We start from the raw sequence: 23,201 nt of genomic DNA on the forward strand, positions 1-23,201 counted from the left end.
CTATAAAATTATATCTTAGCTTTTATAAAATATGTAGAAATGTCCCAGGTTTATTGAGTAGATCAGAGGGAAAAATATAATATGTATATGAAAACTAGCAGCGGATGAGAGCCCCATGAGGGACACGAACACATCAATGCTATCAACGCTTCATCCACCCAAATCTGCTCTTGGAGACTTCACAAAAACACACACACACACACACACACACACACACACTTTAGAATCAGTTTCATTGGAATTCACAGGCCAAATGTTTCTGACACTTCCTCGACTGATAAAAAAAAAAAAAAAAAATCTCAAGACGCAATAGCTCCCAGTCTTATCTCACATCTTTTCCCCTGACAATTTATTTCCCTGTACTTCTAAAAGTGTTTTGGGAGAAATATTAATGGTTTTATGTTTTAATATCAGCCGTTGAAAATCCGTACTGGCCAGACATCAAGTTTGAAGCTCGGTCAAAGATTCTACATTACATGTCAGTATAATTAGGCCCGAGCGCCACAAGCTGGCGAGAGGCCTATTAATCTCGTAAGGCCGTGCGAAGCACGGCTGCAAAAGTGCGCACGTAGTGCGCACGAAATCGAGCGCGAAGCGCTCGCCCACTTCCAAACACTCACTAACGCACTCCTTCACTCACGCACGCCCCGTGCATACTAATTAATAGTAGGAAAATGGAACATTACCGTTGTAAACGGGCGAAGCCCGTGCAAAAGTACGCACTAAACGAGCACTTCGCGGTCGTCATCCCAATGTAAAGCACTCATTTGCCCTAAGTAGCTCACGAATACGTTCCCCATCTCTTGCATGTTCCGTGCATATAAGCATGTAATGCAAAAATTGAACATTATTACTGTATAGAGGTTCAAAAACACAAAGTGGGCGGAGCCCACTCAAAATTAACGAAAGTACCCGTCAGTGACCAGGGACCCACACCATGAGGTAGGAAAGCGCGAGCGCTTTCCGAAAATGTATAGTTTATGATATTTGAAAAATGGGAAACATTGTTTTCGCATCGGAATATTATTAGGCCCGAGCCCCAGCAGGGCGGAGGGCCTATTGCTCCCGCAACGCTGCCGAAGGCAGCGTTGCAACTGTCTTACCAAACATGCGGGCGCAGCCCGCATGTTTGGTGCCCCGTCGCCCCTGGCAAGTACAGTGAACTAGCCCATGCCGAAGGCATGGATCATGCATACTTACTCCTGCTATGACAGAAATAGTCAACAATTAGTGAATGGGCGTAGCCCATTCACTAATTGTTGACAACAGCAGCGCGAAGCGCTGCATTCCTTCAAAAACCCTCCTGGCATCGTCCCGTATGCGAGAATCCATGCCGAAGGCATGGGCCATGCTTGTATCTGCTCAAATCAATGGAAGTCTATGGGGAGTGGGCGGGGCATCCCGACGGAATAGGGAGTGACGAGCGCGTAAGCGCTCGTAATGATGATTCCACCCCATGGCGGCATCGGGAAGGCTTAGAGCTTTCAAACGATGTATAATTTGTTGTTATAGTGGAAACGGCTATATTGTTTTTGCTAAAAATATTATTAGGCCCGAGCGCCACAAGCTGGCGAGAGGCCTATTAATCTCGTAAGGCCGTGCGTAGCACGGCTGCGAAAGTGCGCACGTAGTGCGCACAAAATCGAGCGCGAAGCGCTCGCCCACTTCCAAACACTCACTAACGCACTCCTCCACTCATGCACGCCCCGTGCATACTAATTAGTTGTAGGAAAATGGAACATTACCGTTGTAAACGGGCGAAGCCCGTGCAAAAGTTCGCACTAAACGAGCACTTTACATTGGGATGACGACCGCGAAGCGGTCGTCATCCCCATATAAAGCACTCATTTGCGCTAAGTAGCTCACGAATACGTTCCCCATCTCTTGCATGTTCCGTGCATATAAGCATGTAAGGCAAAAATTGAACATTATTACTGTATAGAGGGCCAAAAACACAAAGTGGGCGGAGCCCACTCAAAATTATCGAAAGTACCCGTCAGTGACCAGGGACCCACACCATGAGGTAGGAAAGCGCGAGCGCTTTCCGAAAATGTATAGTTTATGATATTTGAAAAATGGGAAACATTGTTTTCGCATCGGAATATTATTCTTTCTTTCTTTCTTCTTCTTCTTCTTCTTCTCGGGACCAACCCCCCTATTTTTCACCCAGTGAACATTGACGAAAAGTCACAAAAATTTGCACGCCTCTAAAAATCGTGCCTCTCTACATTCTGGCTATTTCCCTTTTCTAAAATTAAAAAAATTGGCGCGTCAGCGCCCCCAAATGTACCAAAAATGCATTGAGAGATGGGAAATGACCCAAAAAAAATCTGATCGTAGAATCATGAAATTTGGCGCAGAGGTAGATGGTGACAAGAGAAGTAAAAAATATTATTATGGCAACGCCGTAATGTCGGCCATATTGCTTCAAAAATGGCTAACTATTTGGCCTTCAGAGTGGCCTATAAACAATAGAGTTTTTCCAAATGACATGACATTTTGCACTAAATTCTAATTTGCCATCCTGATCATACAAGTATGAGAGCCAAAGTCATATTTTGTACGGCGTAACCGTAGCGTTGACAGAAACATCCCATGTTATCCTTATGGGAAAATCGTAGAATCGCTCAAATCACCACATTTTTACACTTCACACTTTAACAAACTCCTCCTAGGGCGATTGTCCGATCAAGCTCATATTTGGGGAAAATCATCTACACAAGCGGGCCATCAAAAGGTATCCATATTTTGATTCTAAGTGCTACGGTCTCTGTGTGGCGGACCCGCAAATATATGTCAGAAATGGGAAAACAGCGAAATCTCTTAAATGACCACATTTTCACGCTTCACACTTTCACCAACTCCTCCTAGGCCGATTGCCCGATCAAGCTCATATTTGGGGAAATCATCTACACAAATGGGGCATCAAAAGTTATCAATATTTTGATTTTAAGTGCTACGGTCTCTGTGCCGTGGAGCTGCAAATATACTGTCACAAATGGGAAAAACGCCAAATCCTTGAAATGTTCACATTTACGCTTCACACTTTAACAAACTCCTCCTAGTGCGTTTGGCTCACCAATCTCAAAATCGGTGTACCTCCTCTAGACAAGTGGGGCATCTAAAGTTATTCAAATTTTATGGATAACATTTACGGTCTCTGTGCAGCTGAGCCGCAAACTTTTCGCAGAATTTGGACTATTTGGCCTTCAGAGTGGCCTATAAACAAGAGTTTTTTTCCAAATGACATGACATTTTGCACACAATTCTCATTTGCCATCCCCAAAATAAAAGTATGGGAGCCAAAGTCATATTTGGTAAAGCGTAGCCGTAGCGATGACAGAAACATCCCATGTTATGCCTATGGGGAAACCGCAAAATCTCTCAAATGACCACATTTTTACACTTCACACTTTAACAAACTCCTCCTAGGGCGATTACCCGATCAAGTTCATATTTGGAGAATATCATCTACACAAGCGGGGCATCAAAAGTTATCCATATTTTGATTCTAAGTGCTACGGTCTCTGTGCGGTAGAGCCGCAAATATATGTCACAAATGGGAAAAACGCCAAATCCTTGAAATGTTCACATTTACGCTTCACACTTTAATGAACTCCTCTGTGGGCAATAGCTCGATCAAGTTCATATTTGGGGAAAATAATCTACACAAGCGGAGCATCAAAAGTTATCCATATTTTTATTCCAAGTGTCACGGTCTCTGTGCGCTGGAGCTGCACATTTGACCAACATTTGTGTTCATTTGCACTGGTTAAGCACAGCATTGTACATGTCCAATGTGTCGCTGTCTTAGTTCTTAGACAATTACGTTAGCGCCAACTCTGTAAAATGCAGAGAGCAGAGTCGGAAGGCCGGCGGCCCGCGAGGGCCGTTGGATGCCGCTTGCGGCTTTAATTAGGCCCGAGCCCCAGCAGGGCGGAGGGCCTATTGCTCCCGCAACGCTGCCGAAGGCAGCGTTGCAACTGTCTGACCAAACATGCGGGCGCAGCCCGCATGTTTGGTGCCCCGTCGCCCCTGGCAAGTACAGTGAACTAGCCCATGCCGAAGGCATGGATCATGCATACTTACTCCTGCTATGACAGAAATAGTCAACAATTTGTGAATGGGCGTAGCCCATTCACAAATTGTTGACAACAGCAGCGCGAAGCGCTGCATTCCTCCAAAAACCCTCCTGGCATCGTCCTGTACGCGAGAATCCATGCCGCAGGCATGGGCCATGCTTGTATCTGCTCAAATCAATGGAAGTCTATGGGGAGTGGGCGGGGCATCCCGACGGAATGGGGAGTGACGAGCGCGTAAGCGCTCGTAATGATGATTCCACCCCATGGCGGCATGGGGAAGGCTTAGAGCTTTCAAACGATGTATAATTTGTTGTTATAGTGGAAACGGCTATATTGTTTTTGCTAAAAATATTATTAGGCCCGAGCCCCAGCAGGGGGAGGGCCTATTGCTCCCGCAACGCTGCCGAAGGCAGCGTTGCAACTGTCTGACCAAACATGCGGGCGCAGCCCGCATGTTTGGTACCCCGTCGCCCCTGGCAAGTACAGTGAACTAGCCCATGCCGAAGGCATGGATCATGCATACTTACTCCTGCTATGACAGAAATAGTCAACAATTAGTGAATGGGCGTAGCCCATTCACTAATTGTTGACAACAGCAGCGCGAAGCGCTGCATTCCTCCAAAAACCCTCCTGGCATCGTCCCGTATGCGAGAATCCATGCCGCAGGCATGGGCCATGCTTGTATCTGCTCAAATCAATGGAAGTCTATGGGGAGTGGGCGGGGCATCCCGACGGAATAGGGAGTGACGAGCGCGTAAGCGCTCGTAATGATAATTCCACCCCATGGCGGCATCGGGAAGGCTTAGAGCTTTCAAACGATGTATCATTTGTTGTTATAGTAAAAACGGCTATATTGTTTTTGCTAAAAATATTATTATTAGGCCCGAGCGCCACAAGCTGGCGAGAGGCCTATTAATCTCGTAAGGCCGTGCGAAGCACGGCTGCGAAAGTGCGCACGTAGTGCGCACGAAATCGAGCGCGAAGCGCTCGCCCACTTCCAAACACTCACTAACGCACTCCTCCACTCATGCACGCCCCGTGCATACTAATTAGTTGTAGGAAAATGGAACATTACCGTTGTAAACGGTCGAAGCCCGTGCAAAAGTTCGCACTAAACGAGCACTTTACATTGGGATGACGACCGCGAAGCGGTCGTCATCCCCATATAAAGCACTCATTTGCGCTAAGTAGCTCACGAATACGTTCCCCATCTCTTGCATGTTCCGTGCATATAAGCATGTAATGCAAAAATTGAACATTATTACTGTATAGAGGGCCAAAAACACAAAGTGGGCGGAGCCCACTCAAAATTATCGAAAGTACCCGTCAGTGACCAGGGACCCACACCATGAGGTAGGAAAGTGCGAGCGCTTTCCGAAAATGTATAGTTTATGATATTTGAAAAATGGGAAACATAGTTTTCGCATCGGAATATTATTCTTTCTTTCTTTCTTTCTTTCTTTCTTCTTCTTCTCGGGACCAACCCCCCTATTTTTCACCCAGTGAACATTGACGAAAAGTCACAAAAATTTGCACACCTCTAAAAATCGTGCCTCTCTACATTCTGGCTATTTCCCTTTTCTAAAATAAAAAAAATTGGCGCGTCAGCGCCACCAAATGTACCAAAAATGCATTGAGAGATGGGAAATGACCCAAAAAAAATCTGATCGTAGAATCATGAAATTTGGCGCAGAGGTAGATGGTGACAAGAGAAGTAAAAAATATTATTACGGCAACGCCGTCCCCCGAACCAAATGTCGGCCATATTGCTTCAAAAATGGCTAAACATGACTTCGGAGTTTTTCCAAACGTCGTACTTTTACGAACTCCTCCCAGGGCGTTGGCCCTAAAAAGCTGAAATTTGGTGAAAATGCTACTGAGGAGTGGGACATCAAAAGTTATCCAAATTACATTGATACCTCTCACGGTCTCTGTGCGGCGAAGCCGCAAACTGTAACTAAAATTTCAGAAATCTCCCATATTTAAAATTTCTGCCGTTTGCGCAGATAAAGTCCGAATTGCGTCAAATTAGAATCAGTTGTTAAACTCTTTGCCCTAAACCTACTTGAAGTGAAATAAATTAATTTGGCGCCACAGCGCCCCCTACAGATTTTATATGGAGGTTAAATGTTTAGTTTTGCGAAATTATATGAAATTTGACACACAACTCAATTTTAGCATCCCCATCAAAAAAGTCAATGAGACCCATGTCATAATTGTTATGGCGTTGCCGTAACGATGACCGAAACCTCCCATGTTATTCCAATGGGGCCAGAACATGTTTACACTTTAGACTTTCACAAACTCCTCCCAGGGCGTCAGCCCTATTAACCTGAAATTTGGTGAGACTCATCTTCAGGACCATCAAAAGTTATCCACATTTTCATTCAAAGAGTCACGGTGTCTGTGCGGCAAAGCCGCACATTTTGCCAAGAATTCAAAATAAAATTGCTTTTTGATGGTAAAACAAAGGGGAGAACATGTGACAGCGTCACAGATTCAGCAGTAGGCGTGATAAAAGGACAATTGGGGCGCGTTAGCGCCCCCTCCTCTTGCGGCGTGGCGGCGGTGTGGCGGCGGCGTGGCGAGGGCCGATCATTGCCGCTTGCGGCTATATTTATTTTTATTTTTCTTGTTCTTCTGCTTTTTGAGCTCTAATTTGAACCCCTGAACATGCTCAAAAACTCACCAAACTTTGCCCAAAATTCAGAATCGGCGAAAAATTTGATTTCTTCTGGGCCATTTTTTTTTTCGTTAAAAAATGGCGCGACAGCGCCACCGACAAAAGTCAAAATACATTGCGCCTATGGGAGACGCCCCGAGGTCAACTTTGTCGTAAAGCTACGAAATTCGGGACACGCATTCCTCTCGTGAGGACAAAAAAAAAATATTATTGTGGCCACGCCCCCAGACTTACCCTATGGCCGCCATCTTCCTTTGAAAATGAAAACAAGCTGAGTTAGCCATTTTGTTTACGTCAAACTTTGACGAACTCCTCCTAGGGCGTTTTGCCCACCGACTTCAAAATCGGCGGACGTCCTCTGGACAAGTGGGACATCTAAAGTTATCCAATTTTTTGAGATACCTTTTACGGTCTGTGTGCGGCGCAGCCGCAAAGTAGGACAACTTATTTTGGAATATTGCAGATCTAAAAATTGTTCCCATTTGATCAAAACCAGTCCGATTAGGACCAAATTTGAATCAGTTGTTAAACTTTCTAGTTTGGACCAGTTTAGGCTGACAAAATTGAAATGGGCGCGATAGCGCCCCCTACAGAGTGACCTTTAAATTAACATTGAAGGTCAAAAATTAGTTTTACCAAAATTGTCTAAACTTTACCCAAAATTCTACTTTGCCGTCCCAATCACAAAAGCCAATCACAAAAATGCCTAATTTTTTACGGCGTAGTCGTAGCGATGACAGAAACCTCCCATGTTATCCCTATGGGAAAACCACAAAATCTCTCAAATTACCACATTTTTATGTTTTACACTTTAACTAAGTCCTCCTAGTGCGTTTTGCCCACCAACCTCAAAATTGGTGTACGTCCTCTAGACAAGTGGTGCATCTAAAGTTATCCAAATTTTAAGGATAACTTTTACGGTCTCTGTGCGACGGAGCCGCAAACGTTTCCCAGAATTCTGACTATTTGGCCTTCAGAGTGGTCTATAAACAAGAGTTTTTCCAAATGACATGATATTTTGAACAAAATTCTAAAATGCCATCCTGATCATAAAAGTATGAGAGCCAAAGTCATATTTTGTACGGCGTAACCGTAGCGTTGACAGAAACATCCCATGTTATCCTTATGGGAAAATCGTAGAATCGCTCAAATCACCACATTTTTACGCTTCACACTTTAATGAACTCCTCCTAGGGTGATTGTCCGATCAAGTTCATATTTGGAGAATATCATCTACACAAGCGGGGCATCAAAACTTATCCATATTTTGATTCTAAGTGCTACGGTCTCTGTGTGGCGGACCCGCAAATATATGTCAGAAATGGGAAAACAGCGAAATCTCTAAAATGACCACATTTTTACGCTTCACACTTTAACGAACTCCTCCTAGGGCGATTGCCCGATCAAGCTCATATTTGGGGAAAATCATCTACACAAACGGGGCATCAAAAGTTAGTCATATTTTGATTTTAAGTGGTACGGTCTCTGTGCCGTGGAGCTGCAAATATACTGTCACAAATGGGAAAAACGCCAAATCCTTGAAATGTTCACATTTACGCTTCACACTTTAACAAACTCCTCCGTGGGCAATAGCTCGATCAAGCTTTACTTTGGGAAATATCATCTACACAAGCGGGGCATCAAAAGTTATCCATATTTTTATTCCAAGTGCTAAGGTCTCTGTGCGGCGGCGCAGCAAATTTGACTGACACTTGTGTTGATTTGCACTGGATTGGCCATGTCCAATGTGTCCCCGTCTGTCAAGTTCTTTTTTAATTCAACACACAATAAGGGCGCCATCTTTATCAAGTCGAAAGCGCAGAGTCGGAAGGCCGGCGGCCCGCGAGGGCCGTTGGATGCCGCTTGCGGCTTTAATTCTTCTTCTTCTTCTTCTCGGGACCAACCCCCCTATTTTTCACCCAGTGAACATTGACGAAAAGTCACAAAAATGTTCACACCTCTAAAAATCGTGCCTCTCTACATTCTGGCTATTTCCCTTTTCTAAAATAAAAAAAAATTGGCGCGTCAGCGCCCCCAAATGTACCAAAAATGCATTGAGAGATGGGAAATGACCCAAAAAAAATCTGATCAATTTGGCGCCGAGGTAGATGGTGACAAGAGAAGTAAAAAATATTATTACGGCAACGCCGTCCGCCCAACCAAATGTCGGCCATATTGCTTCAAAAATGGCTAAACATGACTTCGGAGTTTTTCCAAACGTCGTACTTTTACGAACTCCTCCCAGGGCGTTGGCCCTAAAAAGCTGAAATTTGGTGAAAATGCTACTGAGGAGTGGGACATCAAAAGTTATCCAAATTACATTGATACCTCTCACGGTCTCGGTGCGGCGAAGCCGCAAACTGTAGCTAGAATTTCAGAAATCTCCCATATTTAAAATTTCTGCCGTTTGCGCAGATAAAGTCCGAATTGCGTCAAATTAGAATCAGTTGTTAAACTCTTTGCCCTAAACCTACTTGAAGTGAAATAAATTCATTAGGCGCCACAGCGCCCCCTACAGATTTTATGTGGAGGTTAAATGTTTAGTTTTGCGAAATTATATGAAATTTGACACACAACTCAATTTTAGCATCCCCATCAAAAAAGTCAATGAGACCCATGTCATAATTGTTATGGCGTTGCCGTAACGATGACCGAAACCTTCCATGTTATTCCAATGGGGAAATCGCCAGAACATGTTTACACTTTAGACTTTCACAAACTCCTCTTAGGGCGTTAGACATATTAACCTGAAATTTGGTGAGACTCATCTTCAGGGGTGGACCATCAAAAGTTATCCACATTTTTATTCAAAGAGTCACGGTGTCTGTGCGGCAAAGCCGCATATTTTGCCAAGAATTCAAAATAAAATAGCTTTTTGATGGTAAAACAAAGGGGAGAAGATGTGACAGCGTCACAGATTCAGCAGTAGGTGTAATAAAAGGACAATTGGGGCGCGTTAGCGCCCCCTCCTCTTGCGGCGTGGCGGCGGCGTAGCGAGGGCCGATCATTGCCGCTTGCGGCTATATTTCAGGTTTAGATTATTTTTGACTCTATGTAAATGTCAAACATGAAAAAAGAAGGTTTTCATCCTTCAGCAGCAGACTGAAGAGTTGAATGCAATAAGGCGAAGTTATTCTTGGCACAGCACCTCAAAAGTTAACTGTTTGTGACTTTTTATGTATCTTTCCTCTCAAGTAATAGTAGTTGTAAAATAGTGATAAAAGCAGGTGAGACATAACAAGTGCATAATGTTTAAATAGATTGCTGTATGAATAAAAGAGTTATAGAGATTTCTTTTTAAATATGGTCAGAAAATGTTCTCTTTTTTAATTACATTCAGTTTCAACTATTTGCTGAAATACCCAGTCTGAGATGCCACCCTCTCCATTTTATCATTAGGCAAGTAATTAAGCCTCCTTGTAACTTGAAGTTGAACATTTGCATCTAATTTACTTTGATGCTAGAAGGCATTTGGTCTGAGTTCAAGTTTGGTCAAAGAATGTGTTGGTTTTTTACTTAGAGATCAGTTCAGCTTGAGCTTTGAGTAAACAAAAAGTCCGCACACTGGAGCTCAGCCAAGACGTATTGATCTGAACCAGCAGAATGTGTTACTCTGTCAGTATGATTTTCATATGCCAAAAGTCTCCCTCCGACAATCTATACAGCATTCTCCACACAATATGAAAACAATTCAGTTTAACTTGTTTATTCCAGACAAAAACTCAAGCTTCTACTGATAAAATTATGTTCAAACTAGTGTTAGCGTTAATGTATAATACTGGAGGTACCTGACTTTTTGTGTAAATGTGTAAATGTGATAACAACAGGACAACAGGAGACCACTGCACATTGTCTGTGGCAAGTAATTTTATTTCTCGTCAACCTGGAAGTAAGGACTGAAAGCAGCGTTCTGATTGGCTGTGCTTGGGCCGACCGCTCGAATTCCACTTTGCCGTCTGAAAAAAGATCTCATCATGTCTTAAAATGAATTCTTGGGAATATTAACAAGGTTTGCGAGAAGTAGTTAGATGTAATACATACTTCTGGTTTTGTGGTGTAAAAATGAGGTCCGCCAGCTTTAAATGTAGAGACTTGTGCTGGGGTAAGGGCCGGGCATGCTGTGGCAGAGGCCCTTTATCGCTGCTTTCGGCTTTAAGTCACATTGTTTTAAGTAACAAGTAATTAATATCACTTCAAACTCGGCCTGCAGTCCTCTTTTGGGTTCGAGTCGGGTCTTTGGCAAGCACGGATCACCAGTGGCCCTTGACAAGTGACTTTGACCTTCACTTTGCTCGGCGGTCAAACCCTGCTTGTGTCCACATGCAGTAGTAACAGAGTGGCCGGCTGAAACCTCCTCAAATTCAGACTGCGGCTCATTTGTTCCGGCCCACCAGAGACTTCACAACCACAAGTCTGCTCCCCGGAGGCATGAACAGGCAGCACACACTCACTAAAGAGAGCGCAGGGGTTGTATTATCTAGAGCTATGCAGGGGCGGCTTCTCGTGCTCGCCTAACATGGTATTCAGGGCATTTTAACGCGTGAGCACACTCCCCGCCCCCTTCCGTAGTTTTATCGCTGTTGTATTTCAAATTTAGTTTTCACCCTGTAGTGATTAATGAACCATAATGTGTAATTTGTGTTTTCACTATTCAGCTGTCATTTGGCCATCCAGCACGAGCCATGATTGCATGGTCTGGACGAAATGATGACTGGGGGTTCATTTTAGAGTAGAGTAAAAGTGATTATACTGTTACTGTCATTTTGTTGGTTAGACCAGGCGTTCCCAGAAATTTGAGGTTGGGACCTCCAAAACCTCTATACAATTGACATGGGAACCCTGCAGTAAGATACAATTGTTGTCGCTATTCATTTTCAACCGTAAAAACTCAGCTTTGATATTAATAATGATGAACTAATATGAAAAATGTCAATTGTTTATTGTGTTGATGGATCTCATTTCACAGAATGATGCAGCTTTCAATTTAAAAATAGATAAAATACAGTGTCTTCATTGATCACAACCTCTAGCTCATGCCTTGCAGCCCCCACTTTGGGAACCACTGGGCAAGACGATTACAATATTTTTGGTAAGGTTTGTTTATTTTTTTTTATCTTGAACCTGACAGTCACAATTTTCATGGCACTTTCAGTTTCTGACTTTGCTTCTACTTAAAACTATAACTCCCTTTATTCCATTTGTTACAAACCCAGTCACACCTTTCTTAACACAATAAGTTTGACTGCTACCACAAAATGATCATTTTGACATCATCTTACCTAATTATTGTTGGCTCAAACTCTCTCTTTTCTTGTATTTTCCTTTGCCCTTCATTGTGCTGTATAATTGAATACTTAAAGTAGCACTTACTCCGCTTGTATTACTTGACACTGACAATCATCAAACCCAAGCGATTAATTACCTACCAACAAACCAGCCAACTTTGAAATGTACACTTTGATTGGCATTCTAAAAAAAAAAGGTACATCCCATAAAGCTGAAGAAAAAACAGAATAGATGTAAATTATTTTATTTTGGATTAGACCAATGTGTTCAATAGTTACTGATCAATATCAATCAATATTAAGGTTTATTTACACAGCACACGCACACTTACACTTACAAGAAGGGCAGCAGGAAGTGTTAAAAGAAGATAATTAAAAACACATAGAAGTTTCTGTGCTATGTCGTTGCTTAAAGCCTGACTGAAATCTTTCAGAAATGTCATTACAGGCAAGGTGCAACTGCAGTTGGAAAAGTCTATCGCCAACATATTGGTATTGATATTGGTCTATAGTTTGTAAGAACATTAGGACACACATTGTGCTTTTTAATAAGGGGCGGGACAACAGCATGTTTAAAAACAGAGGGAACACAGCCGGAGGAAAGTGGTGCATTGACAAAGTTAAAACAATTGGACTAACTGCAACAAAGACTTCTTTAAGTAGTTTAGAAGGAGGCAATCTGTGGGACAGTGTGATCTTTGTTCACTGAGGGCTATAGGCTCAAACTGTTCCAAGGCAACATGACACACAGGAACAGCAGCAGGGTCAGAAATCGGGAACAAACAGAATGTGGATCTAATCCCTTTAATTTTTACAACAAAAAACATCAGGATTTTATCACACAAGCTTGTGGAGTAATTCATGCCTTCATTTACACATGGGTTAATGATGTCATTCAATACATTGAAAAGCACTTGGGGCGTACTGCTCTTTGTGGACACAAGGTAAGACATATAATCACATTTAGAAGTTTTAACAGCCAGCTGATAGGCAGCTAAAGAAGTCCTGAGCATCCGTAGAGAGATGTGCCATTTTCTCTCACTATGTCTACATTGGCGTCTGAGTCACAGACATGTTTCAGCTTCATAGTGCGAAAGGGCGCGATGGAGTTCAAAACACCATTGCAGGTGCTCAAACGCAAGAGCCAGTTCCTAAACATCCCTCCCAGAAGATAAAAGCAAATTCGAATTTGCAAACAATGAGGAAAATGGAGCCAGGGTTGAGGAGTTCATTACACGCCGCGATAGCACACGGCTGTGCGGGGCCAGGCAGTGTTGTAGTAAACACGGGAAGATGATCCGAGATACACGTGTCCACAATTTCATCTATGGACATGTCAGCCATGAGACAAAACCAGGTCCAATATATGACCCTTTTCATGCGTGGGACCACTGGCCAATTGAATGAGATTAAAAGAGTCAATAGTGTTTAAGAAGTCTTTAGAAGTCCTTTTCTAAATGGTTCTACACATTTTTAAATAGATTTATCCTAATTTTTGAAATATAATTCATAAAAAGGAATTCATTCACAGCAATGTTTTTTTGTTAAACATAACAAAAGTGTTAACAACATATGACAATATTGTATATCAGCCAAGTTTTCCCCCAAAACAGTAGTATCATATCGGCCTAACATTTACATATCAGTGCACCATTACTGACAACCAAAGCAAGTGTCATTGTCATCTAATCTAACCCATTTTAAATTAATTCTTGTTTTTCTTCATCTTTTGATATAACATTTTTAAAATTATATATATTTACCTTTACCTCTGCATTTGTTCATTTAGATTTCAAAATCAGCATCTCCTATTCCATTGTCACTCTTCTTGAAACCCCCCAAAACATATCCGTCTCTCTTATTGCTGGTTGCAACTGCTTCAATTCAAGATACTCATCCAAATATCGGCCCCATTATGCCACACCAGGCCAGAGCGAATGTGTCAGCTGGCAACTCCAGGCAGCTGTGAACCAAACCTCCATTTACTCCATTTGCTGGATCCCAGTGCCCCCAGCCTAGACTTGGACGGTATTTCAGATGAATAAACCATCTCAATCAGAAAATACCAGTCTGAATCTGTGCAGAAGCATGCACCAAAACACACTTAAGTACTGGGACACTATATGAAGATGTCATTGATTTCCTTTTGACAATCCAATCCCCACGCGCAATGTTACTACAGGATTAAAGTTGAAGAATTAAGTACACTTAAGCAGTAAGTACTTCACACATGGAGCTCAAGGGATGTGTCTAAAAGTCTAGACTAGCAGTATTTGACGGTAAACGTTAGTCACTGCTGTGCACACCGACTCCCCTCTGGTTCTATTTTTACATAAAAGCCCTGCAAAGATGCATTGTTTTTGAAGTCATGTGCATTTCCCTGAGCAACGGAAATGTGCTTTTCTTCATGGAATATTAATGCCACCCTGTCCTTGAGTGCACGTTCAATCAACCAGTTATTTTTTTTTCTCTTCCTACTTCATTGGCACCAAAAAAATTAATAAAAAAACATCAAAAACAGACAAATCACCATCTTGCGTTGTATGAAATTTGCGTGGCTACTTAGCACCAAAGACTATAGACTATAAACTATTCTATCACATTTATGCTGTTTAATCATATTTTCCATAGTACAAATAGATTTTTTTAATACGAGGGCTGAATGATTTTGGGGAAAATATATTATATTAAATTATTTTGGATGAGAAGAGTTATGTTTTAATAATAAGTTATGTTCAAAGTTCACATTTCAAACACATCCAGGGAAATTGACAAAAAGACTGAATTAGGTCTATAAACAGACAAACAGTACAAATCTAAACTGAGGTTAGCAGTTTCTATTTTATGCAGAGTAACACAGGATGTTTTGTTGTTTGTAGAGGAAATTATGGTACTTCAAAAAATTACACTCTTTGTCTGTTTTGTAGTTTTTAACAACTCAGTAGACAGAGATGGGACTTTTTTTTTTCAAATTGAATTGAAATTTTGGAAGGAAAAATCGACAAGTTATATTCTAGGCAAATTCGCCCCGTCCTGCTAGTAATTTTAAAACATTTTACAGCGTGCTAGATTACTTGACCATTAAAGAATAAAGCAAATGTAATTTACTTATATTAGAAGTGAAGCCTCGACTACTTCGGTCTGCCACTTTTGGATTGAGCTGTATGTGCACATTCCATAGCCTGACTCCCTTCACTTACTAATTAAAGTAGGCTGCTTAAAAGACCACTAGCTAGCCTGTGGGCCTGTTCCGCTTCAAACTATAATTCATGAAATCATAGCCCGCGAATACAAACGATAACAGCCTTTCAATCAATCTGTTCTGCCTTTCTCATTTATTTGGAGAGTTCCCAGGCTGCAAAATTAGTCACTCCTTGTCTCGACTGGAAAACGCTGTGATCTTCAAATGCGCCACCTTGAACACAATTACGCCTCTATTATACAACAAGGCGGGTGAGGGGTTTGTCCATGCCACGAATATGTGTGACATCGCTAATAACTTGGGCATAATGAATCGAAAGTCGGAGCATTTATAAATCGACATCAAACGCCATTGTCTGCTTTTGGCCAGCGGGACACGGCAAATCTGTAATTAAAATAGCAGCGCATCCTGATAAAACAAAGGCACTTGCTGGGAGACAGGGGATCCAGAGAGATACACATCTGTCATTAGGCTAAAGAATTGTCCGCTGTCCTTTTCCGCCTTTATCTCACTAATGCGGATATACTTGCTTCTGGCCTTTATTCGGCACGGAATTGAAAAAAAAAAAAAAAAATAGACGGATGAACCAAACCAATGGCTCTAATAAGCCATGGTTGGCCTGTTTACCTCTTCTAAAGTGCAGGCCACAAGTTCACCACCAACCAATTTCACGACAATTGGCCTCACAATGACAACAGAGCTAATAGTTATATCTCAGAATGTGCTCATCTTGGTCTGTTATATGTCTCATTGTTATCAGAGAATCCACAAGGGCAAACATATAACTGCGATCAAATAGGAAGCATGGATTTCTCTTTGCTGTTTACGGTCTACAAGGTTGTGTAGGGAAAAGATGAACTTAAAAATAACTTGAGAGGTCTAGTCTATGCAGATGATGGTCCTGATGCTCTGTTAAGGATGTTTATAGCTGCTTTACATTGTGATTTTGGTGCAAATTATCTTTGTGTGCAAAGACAAACAAAACATACAATGAGGCACTGCAGACATGATATTCCATTTGACTTTAAAATGTGTATCTCGAATGGAAAACTCAAACAATGGAAACATTTGATGAATACTAGTGGAATGCTCCTTTTCCTGGAGAAGAAAGCAACAAGAAAATGTATGAGAGGAACAGCACCAACTGTCGAAGACTGGACTGAAATAACTTTGGACTGACTTTGCAGAGAACCTGAAAATGGACACGTTTGCCAGACACAAATGAGACGGATACAAAAGGCTTTCTTTAGACTACTCTTTTTGCTTTCTTGCCTTTTGTGTCTCTTTTGTATGTGTATATATATATATATATATATATATATATATATATATATATATATATATATATATATATATATATATATATGTATATGTATATATATATATATATATATATATATGTATATATATGTGTGTGTGTCTAACTACAGTAAAAAACAGCTCCTTGTTTGGCCTCACCTGGCTTAAGTGTACAGTTTACATAAATACACTGTTTAACACAATGTTCCAGATGTACGCCAATTTATTTAATTGCCTTGGCCACTTAATGGTTTGTTTCTGGCAATTCTGTTTTCTTGCAACAAACAGAAAGTATAGTGGTTCTGCCTTTCCTTATTCTTCATTGTGCTCTCTGACACATCGTGAGTTGTGCCGCGGCTGCTATTACATGCATTATTTTAACTATAGCAGGCATATGGACAGCAGCTTGCACATACTCCTTACTGTGGGCTCAGGGCAGCATTATAAATGACACATAAGCCTAGGCTCTGTTGTGAGCCATTATATTAGGCCAGGCCTGATGGACAGGTATTAGGTGAACTGTGGGTGTTGTGTCCAGACACAGTGTACGATGACACAGCCCAAGGCAAAATGTGTGTGTGTGTGTGTGTGTGTGTGTGTGTGTGTGATTGTGGCTACTCCTCTCTAGGATAAGAAGCCTTCAAGTAAATGAATGAATACATTATAGATCGGTGGCCGTCCATCAATAAAGCAGCCACAGTGAATCTGGCGCTACACAAGACCTGCACGTAGAGCACTATATAGACCCTGGGACCCCGGAGCAGTGGCGGGACACCAAATAGAGATTTCTTCAACAATGGATGAGGATAGAGCCTCTTGTGATTTTTGGAACCAGGGTAAATGTGGTATATTTACTGTGGTTTTAACTATAGGCCTGAATTGTACAGCCAAAACAATGTCATCATAATTACATTTAAAAATGTCACAATAACTACTACAGTAAATCGACTTAACGGTGCCGGAAACAATATTTTTGGGGCTCAATTTTTTTTTTATATATACTTGTGGGATTTTTCTGCAGTGCAATAACATCTGAGCTTTAGAAAGTCAAATAAGTAACATCTATGACAATTCATGAATACTAGTGACTAAATAGCTTCATTTGGCTTTGTATTTGTCGCTTATGCTTTTCAAATATATTCATAAGGTTTTTCTTTATTTAGAGTTATCGTGACAGTGGCTAAACATAGATTCAATTCAGGAGCTGTTGTATAAGACCAATCTATTGTTCCTTTACATTCAGGCGGCAGTCTCCGTCACTCCAACACTCAGAAAGAGGATCAGAATGAGATACCATCTGACATAGGCAGTGTGTTTATATCTCATGTATAAGAATGTGCGGACACATCTCCAGGTATTGAGAAACATCTATCTTATCTGGATCTCTCCTAAAGATTCATTCTTTGTTCAGGGTCTTCGCTTTCTTACTACCTTTGTCTGAACTGTATCTTACGACTCCCATAGACCCTTGAGTGAGTGACGTGTTTAGTAGTTGCACGCAGCCTGATTCTAGCATACAACGCAGATAAATGGTTGTTGTGTACATTTGGCAACAAGTAATGACAGTTAACTTGCAGCTCCATCTTCTATAGTTCACAAATGTTTGCAGATGTTGTGGCGCTTGATGAACTACAGTGAACTAGATGCTAATTTAAACAATGTCAATAGACCAGGCCAAATATTATGTGCACACACGGTAATATTTTCTGACAAGGCCGTGATGTTACTCGCGTGATGTCGAGTGCTTACTAGACCCCAAAACAGCCCCTTGTTTATTCTGATGTGCGATGTTTGGAGGCTAACGCTAACTCTCCAATTCAATACGCACAGGCTCATTATGTTGATTTGCGCCGGCCCCTCAACGGTACGTCGCCCTTTGGAGAGATGACTATAAGGTGCAGCCAAGTCCTGTAACCGCTCAAGAAAATAAAATTGCAGAATGGAATAAAGCGCGGTGTGGACTATGAGGAGCGGCGATACTGTTGGCGCAAGAATACAAATGACTCAAACATGCACGAATCTCTCAAAATACATCTTTAAGTGTTTGTGGAGAAGGAAAAACTCTTCTAATATGGTTAAAAGCTATAGTGCTGCCCGGTTAAGGCATCAGCACACGTATGCCAGGCTCCAAGTGCAGCCGGCTGCAGTGTTGTGAGTTCTTCCCTTCTGAAATTTTGCACAGTAGATCTCATTTAAAACCCTAAAATGCAAGACTAAAATGTCTCCCATTTCAAACTGAACAATTTGGCTTGACACTTTTGAAGCTGAGACTCTGGCTTCTGTTGTCTGATTTACTGTAATTATAAGTGTAAACCAGCACTTTACAGAGGGAAATCAGATTTCAAATCAAGATTTTCTTTGGTAAATATAAGAAAGAGTGAAGTTGCTGTGAGAGGTTTGGACTGACAGACAGTAGATTGAGCATTTATTGGATTTTGACAATTATTTTTTCAAAGCTGAAGCAAATTTCACTAAAATGAGATTCAGGGACTTGTAATAAAGTAAAATGTCAAGGGGGAATGCCTGTATAAAGCCTATTATTATTATTATTATTCAAAATGTTTGGGTCTTTTTTTGTTTTTTGGGGGGTTTGAGTAACTGAATCTGAGTCTTCCCAAAATGGATGAATTGACTGAAATAAGTGAGTTTTCTTTTTATATTTTACCTTCCCAGGAGCTAGATACTTTTTAACAGATGGTGCACAAAATAGAATAAATGCAGAAAATGTCTACAGAGACCTACCAGAAATGTGTTTTTTGCTATAAATGGTCAGAGATGCTTTTATAATCTTTTATAATTTTAAACTTTCGATTCTACTGCTGTTCCTGTACTTTGAATTGCAAAAAAAATAGTTATCTTAATCTAGTGGCATATGCACACATTTCAGAACTTAGTAATACTAGTGTCTCATATTTGCAAAGCTAAGATCAGATGAGATCACATGTAGAATCTAACCTTTATGGTACATGAAGCAGTGCCGTATGAATACTTCCTCTGCACACAGGTACACAACCCCCAACATCAGCGGGCACAAAGTCATTCCTCTGCTTCCGAGTGTAACCGGGGGGTACAAGCCACATTTATATTCACCGGATGATCAGCACAAATCCTGCCCCAGCCATTTTGTTTTTGCAGCCAATGGCGGAAAAGCGTGTCCACCATATGACCTTGCGATAAATTCCGACTTAATTTCCTCTTGCTTGCTTTTCCAACATGCTCAGAGAATTCAATTAATAAAGGTAGGATACGGTGGGCTATTGTTCGGATTAAAACAGTCCAGTCAAGCGCGCGGAAGGAAGCAGGAAGGAAGTTTCATTTGCTCCTCCTGTCATTTATTCATTAGGTCGCCATCAGATCTCCCATGCATGCCACCAGACGTTATAAATCAGTCAAAGGCCGCGCATTAACAATTCATGTCATTCATAATACATAAGAACCCTCGCCGCCTCCCTAAACGGGATTTCCTGTCTCTTCAACAGATTTCGCAACCACTGTCTTCAGAACCGTCGGCCATTTTGAAAGTAAACAATGTAAGCTGAAGGAAGCCATGTTGGCGGATGCATTCAGCAGCTGTGTCGCGCCTCCATTTAAGCAGAAGTGGAGCCGTTCCCAGACAGAACCGTTTTGTCTTTGGTTTCATCTGGAAGGATAGCAGCCGGCGCCGGGCACAAACTTGCTGCCGGCTCGCTTGTTTTGTGTGGATTCTCTTGAGCAGTTGATGTAATTGCGAGTAATTAGGTCTTAAAGTGGTCCTGTCTTTCCCAAACCAGCAACATGGGTCCCTAGGGAGAGCAGGGGGGGAGTAGCGGCACCACATAAGGCTGCTTAGAGATCTATAGGGGGAATATGTGCTAACAGATGCTAAGCCATATGATCGCAGTCGCTTCATAGACACATTACATTACGCCACTGGCTTTTCTTCTTAAAAGAATCAACAGCACATTATAATAGGTGTGTGGTAACAACACGGTGGTGGATGTCTGCCTCTCTGGCCAGATGTCCCAGTCTCTTTAATTTTGCATAACTATAGATTGTGTATGGTAATAGCATTTAGGCTTAACAATAATGTTTGAATTCCATTATGTGCTGCAAACAGTGTCTGTGAAAGGCATATAAATAGAATATTATGGAATGGCTGTTATTTGCACATGGTCAATTTCAAAATCAATTTTACATGTCAATCAACTCATAGGGATTATGCCCGTTCACTGACTATTTATGCCTAATTCATGGGCTTCTCGACCAATTGTCAACATAATGCTGCTAAACAACTAAAAGTGTCAGTTTATGTCAAAATGTGTTGTAAAAATGTAGCTCTACAAAGGGATGCTTGTCTACTAACGCTGTGGAATTTATGTTGAGTCTTTGGCTAGTGATTTTTTACAAACCAAAGACTGTGTGATTAAATGATACACTTACTGGTAGTTGGCTTGTTGCAGTTGTGTCCGTGTCTGAAGTACTGTGGGTTCTCTACCACAGGAATCCTGGTCATCCCGATGACCACAGCGTCAGGGCCTGCGTCCAGCGTACAGGGCGTTATAATCCCATGATTTACGTGATGAAGGGGACTGGCCGAGTCTTCCTCACCACTGATCACTGCCACCGGACCTGGAGAGGACACAAAAAGAACAGATTATTGTACAGATGTTGATATTTAGATGGGTTTATGATTATTGTGTCACAATGGAGGTTGACGGATAGAACTGTGGCGGTTAATGTGCGCCAATGGCCTCTCTGACCACCACCAAATATCTAGTATACTATAGTTCAGTCAGGAAGGACATCTGGCATTAACAAATATTACAAATAAACATGTAACTCACTAAATGCTAGGAGCAAAACAGTTCCAAGAAATGGTCAAAGTTTTAGTTATAAATATGGTCAATGTACAGCGTTGTCATCATCTATGAAAGCATTCTACAGTATTTAAAGGGATGAATGAATGTTTTGCCCAAGTACAGATTTATTTTAAAAGCATCTCCTTGGATGAGAATTACACCACAGCACTTTCTCTGCATCTAGTTATAGAGAGTTTTATTCTCCGAGAAGCAGGAAGTTTGCCGTTAGCGTGCACAGTGAATATTTAGGATGTTGCAGAATACTTTAGATACATATGGAGTGCTGCAAACAGTTTAAAAGGAAATAGTTCTGTTTTTCACATTTTAAAACAGTAAAAATCAAGTACAACGCCTTTAGCATTTCACTTTCCTCACTGTAATCAGAACATGAAATACCCTTGACATGATTTTCCTGTCTTCTTTGTGATGTACGATATGTTCTGTACCCTGAAGTGAAGGCGTTTCCTGTCGTCTTTGTCATTTACGTTATGTTCTATGACAGGAAGTCCAAGCCAACGCTGTGTAATCAAGTGTACAGGATGTGATGGTAGGATTATGGTATTTGGCAAAGTACGTATAAAGCAAAGGTTATACGTACTTCAATGTGAGTCTTTGACACACAGTAAACAGTAATCAGCATCCTGAGATAGCGCATGATTGGGTCTGCTCAGGTGTGACAGGTGACACACAGGCAGCCATTTGTTTACATTGTATAGCATGGCAGGATGTCACTAAACACCATAAACTACAGTATACCTGAAATATACAGCACAGTGATAAATGAATCAGCTTTACCCTTATAATCACCTGTAACAGATTGTGATGCCTTTGCATTATCTTCTTCTAATATGAAGATAATTTCATACTTGAGGTAAATTGTGAAAAATGCAAATGTATTTTGCATGATTTAGCGTTTGCCAAGTTTCTCAAGTCCTTCAGGATGCTCAACTCAAGTTAGGACAAAATGTTGCCCCCGAGCTAAAACAAAACTAATCATTAATTTATCAGAAACATGGTAAGATGCTGACTATTTGTATTTTTTATAGTTTTCAATATGTTGCAATAGTGTTTCACTATGACACAATTCTTAGGTAAGGTATATTTTATTTATCGCTTGTGAGTCGGTGTAATCCCGTTGAAGAAAACATATTCAGTTTTATTCATCCTAACACTGTTTTGGGAAAAACAAGACGTTTTCTTCTTTCATCCAATTCTCATTCTCAATCTGCAGATCCATTTGATCCTACTCTGGGCACCATGTCCAGATGACTACAACTGAATCTTTTTTAACTATCTCTTGTGAGGGAAATCAATTATTTGTATTTGACCCATCCTTAATCAAGAGCCACAGGGGCCATCTCCAGATCTTGTTTTGCTTGTTTTGGGTTGATGGGGGAAACCTGGAGTTCCTTGAAGTGAGATAGAAATAATTATCATAGTTTTACATCAGTCTAGTTGCAGTTTGTGAAGAAGATTTTACAATTACGATTTCCCTGCCAATTTCCAACACTGCAAACTGTGTAATTTCCCCTTGCAGCAAGCAGATGGCGCCACCACTGAACAGTTTATGATACAACTTTCATTAAACATGCTTTCAGTTTGCTTCCTGGTCTCAGCACACAGTTGTACTGAGATGACAGAAAAGCACAGAGGGAGTCAGACGCTAATATACGTACTTTAAAACAGAGAATATTCTCAGAGCCACATCAGAGCTACAGTTATCGAAGAAACGCCAGTAATTGTGGAGCTGCAGAGAGAGGTGAGGATTTTCAACCAGGATTCCTCAAACTCTGCGACAAGTTGGCCACTGTC

The 23,201-nt window shown here is 41.3% G+C and overlaps 1 protein-coding gene across 2 annotated transcripts in view; it reads right to left on the reverse strand.

Moving 5' to 3' along the window:
* ntrk3b (neurotrophic tyrosine kinase, receptor, type 3b) overlaps positions 1 to 23,201 on the reverse strand; it is a 290,494-nt gene that overhangs the window by 54,284 nt on the left and 213,009 nt on the right. For both annotated transcript variants that reach the window (XM_072465473.1, XM_072465472.1), the window contains exon 11: positions 20,971 to 21,159. In XM_072465473.1, coding sequence (XP_072321574.1) covers positions 20,971 to 21,159 — 189 coding nt within the window. The remainder of the gene's footprint in view (positions 1 to 20,970; positions 21,160 to 23,201) is intronic.

The sequence above is a fragment of the Eucyclogobius newberryi genome, unplaced genomic scaffold, assembly GCF_026437365.1.
Source record: "Eucyclogobius newberryi isolate DKJ021-1_F unplaced genomic scaffold, fEucNew1.0.hap1 SCAF_5, whole genome shotgun sequence".
Taxonomy (NCBI): Eukaryota; Metazoa; Chordata; class Actinopteri; order Gobiiformes; family Gobiidae; genus Eucyclogobius; species Eucyclogobius newberryi.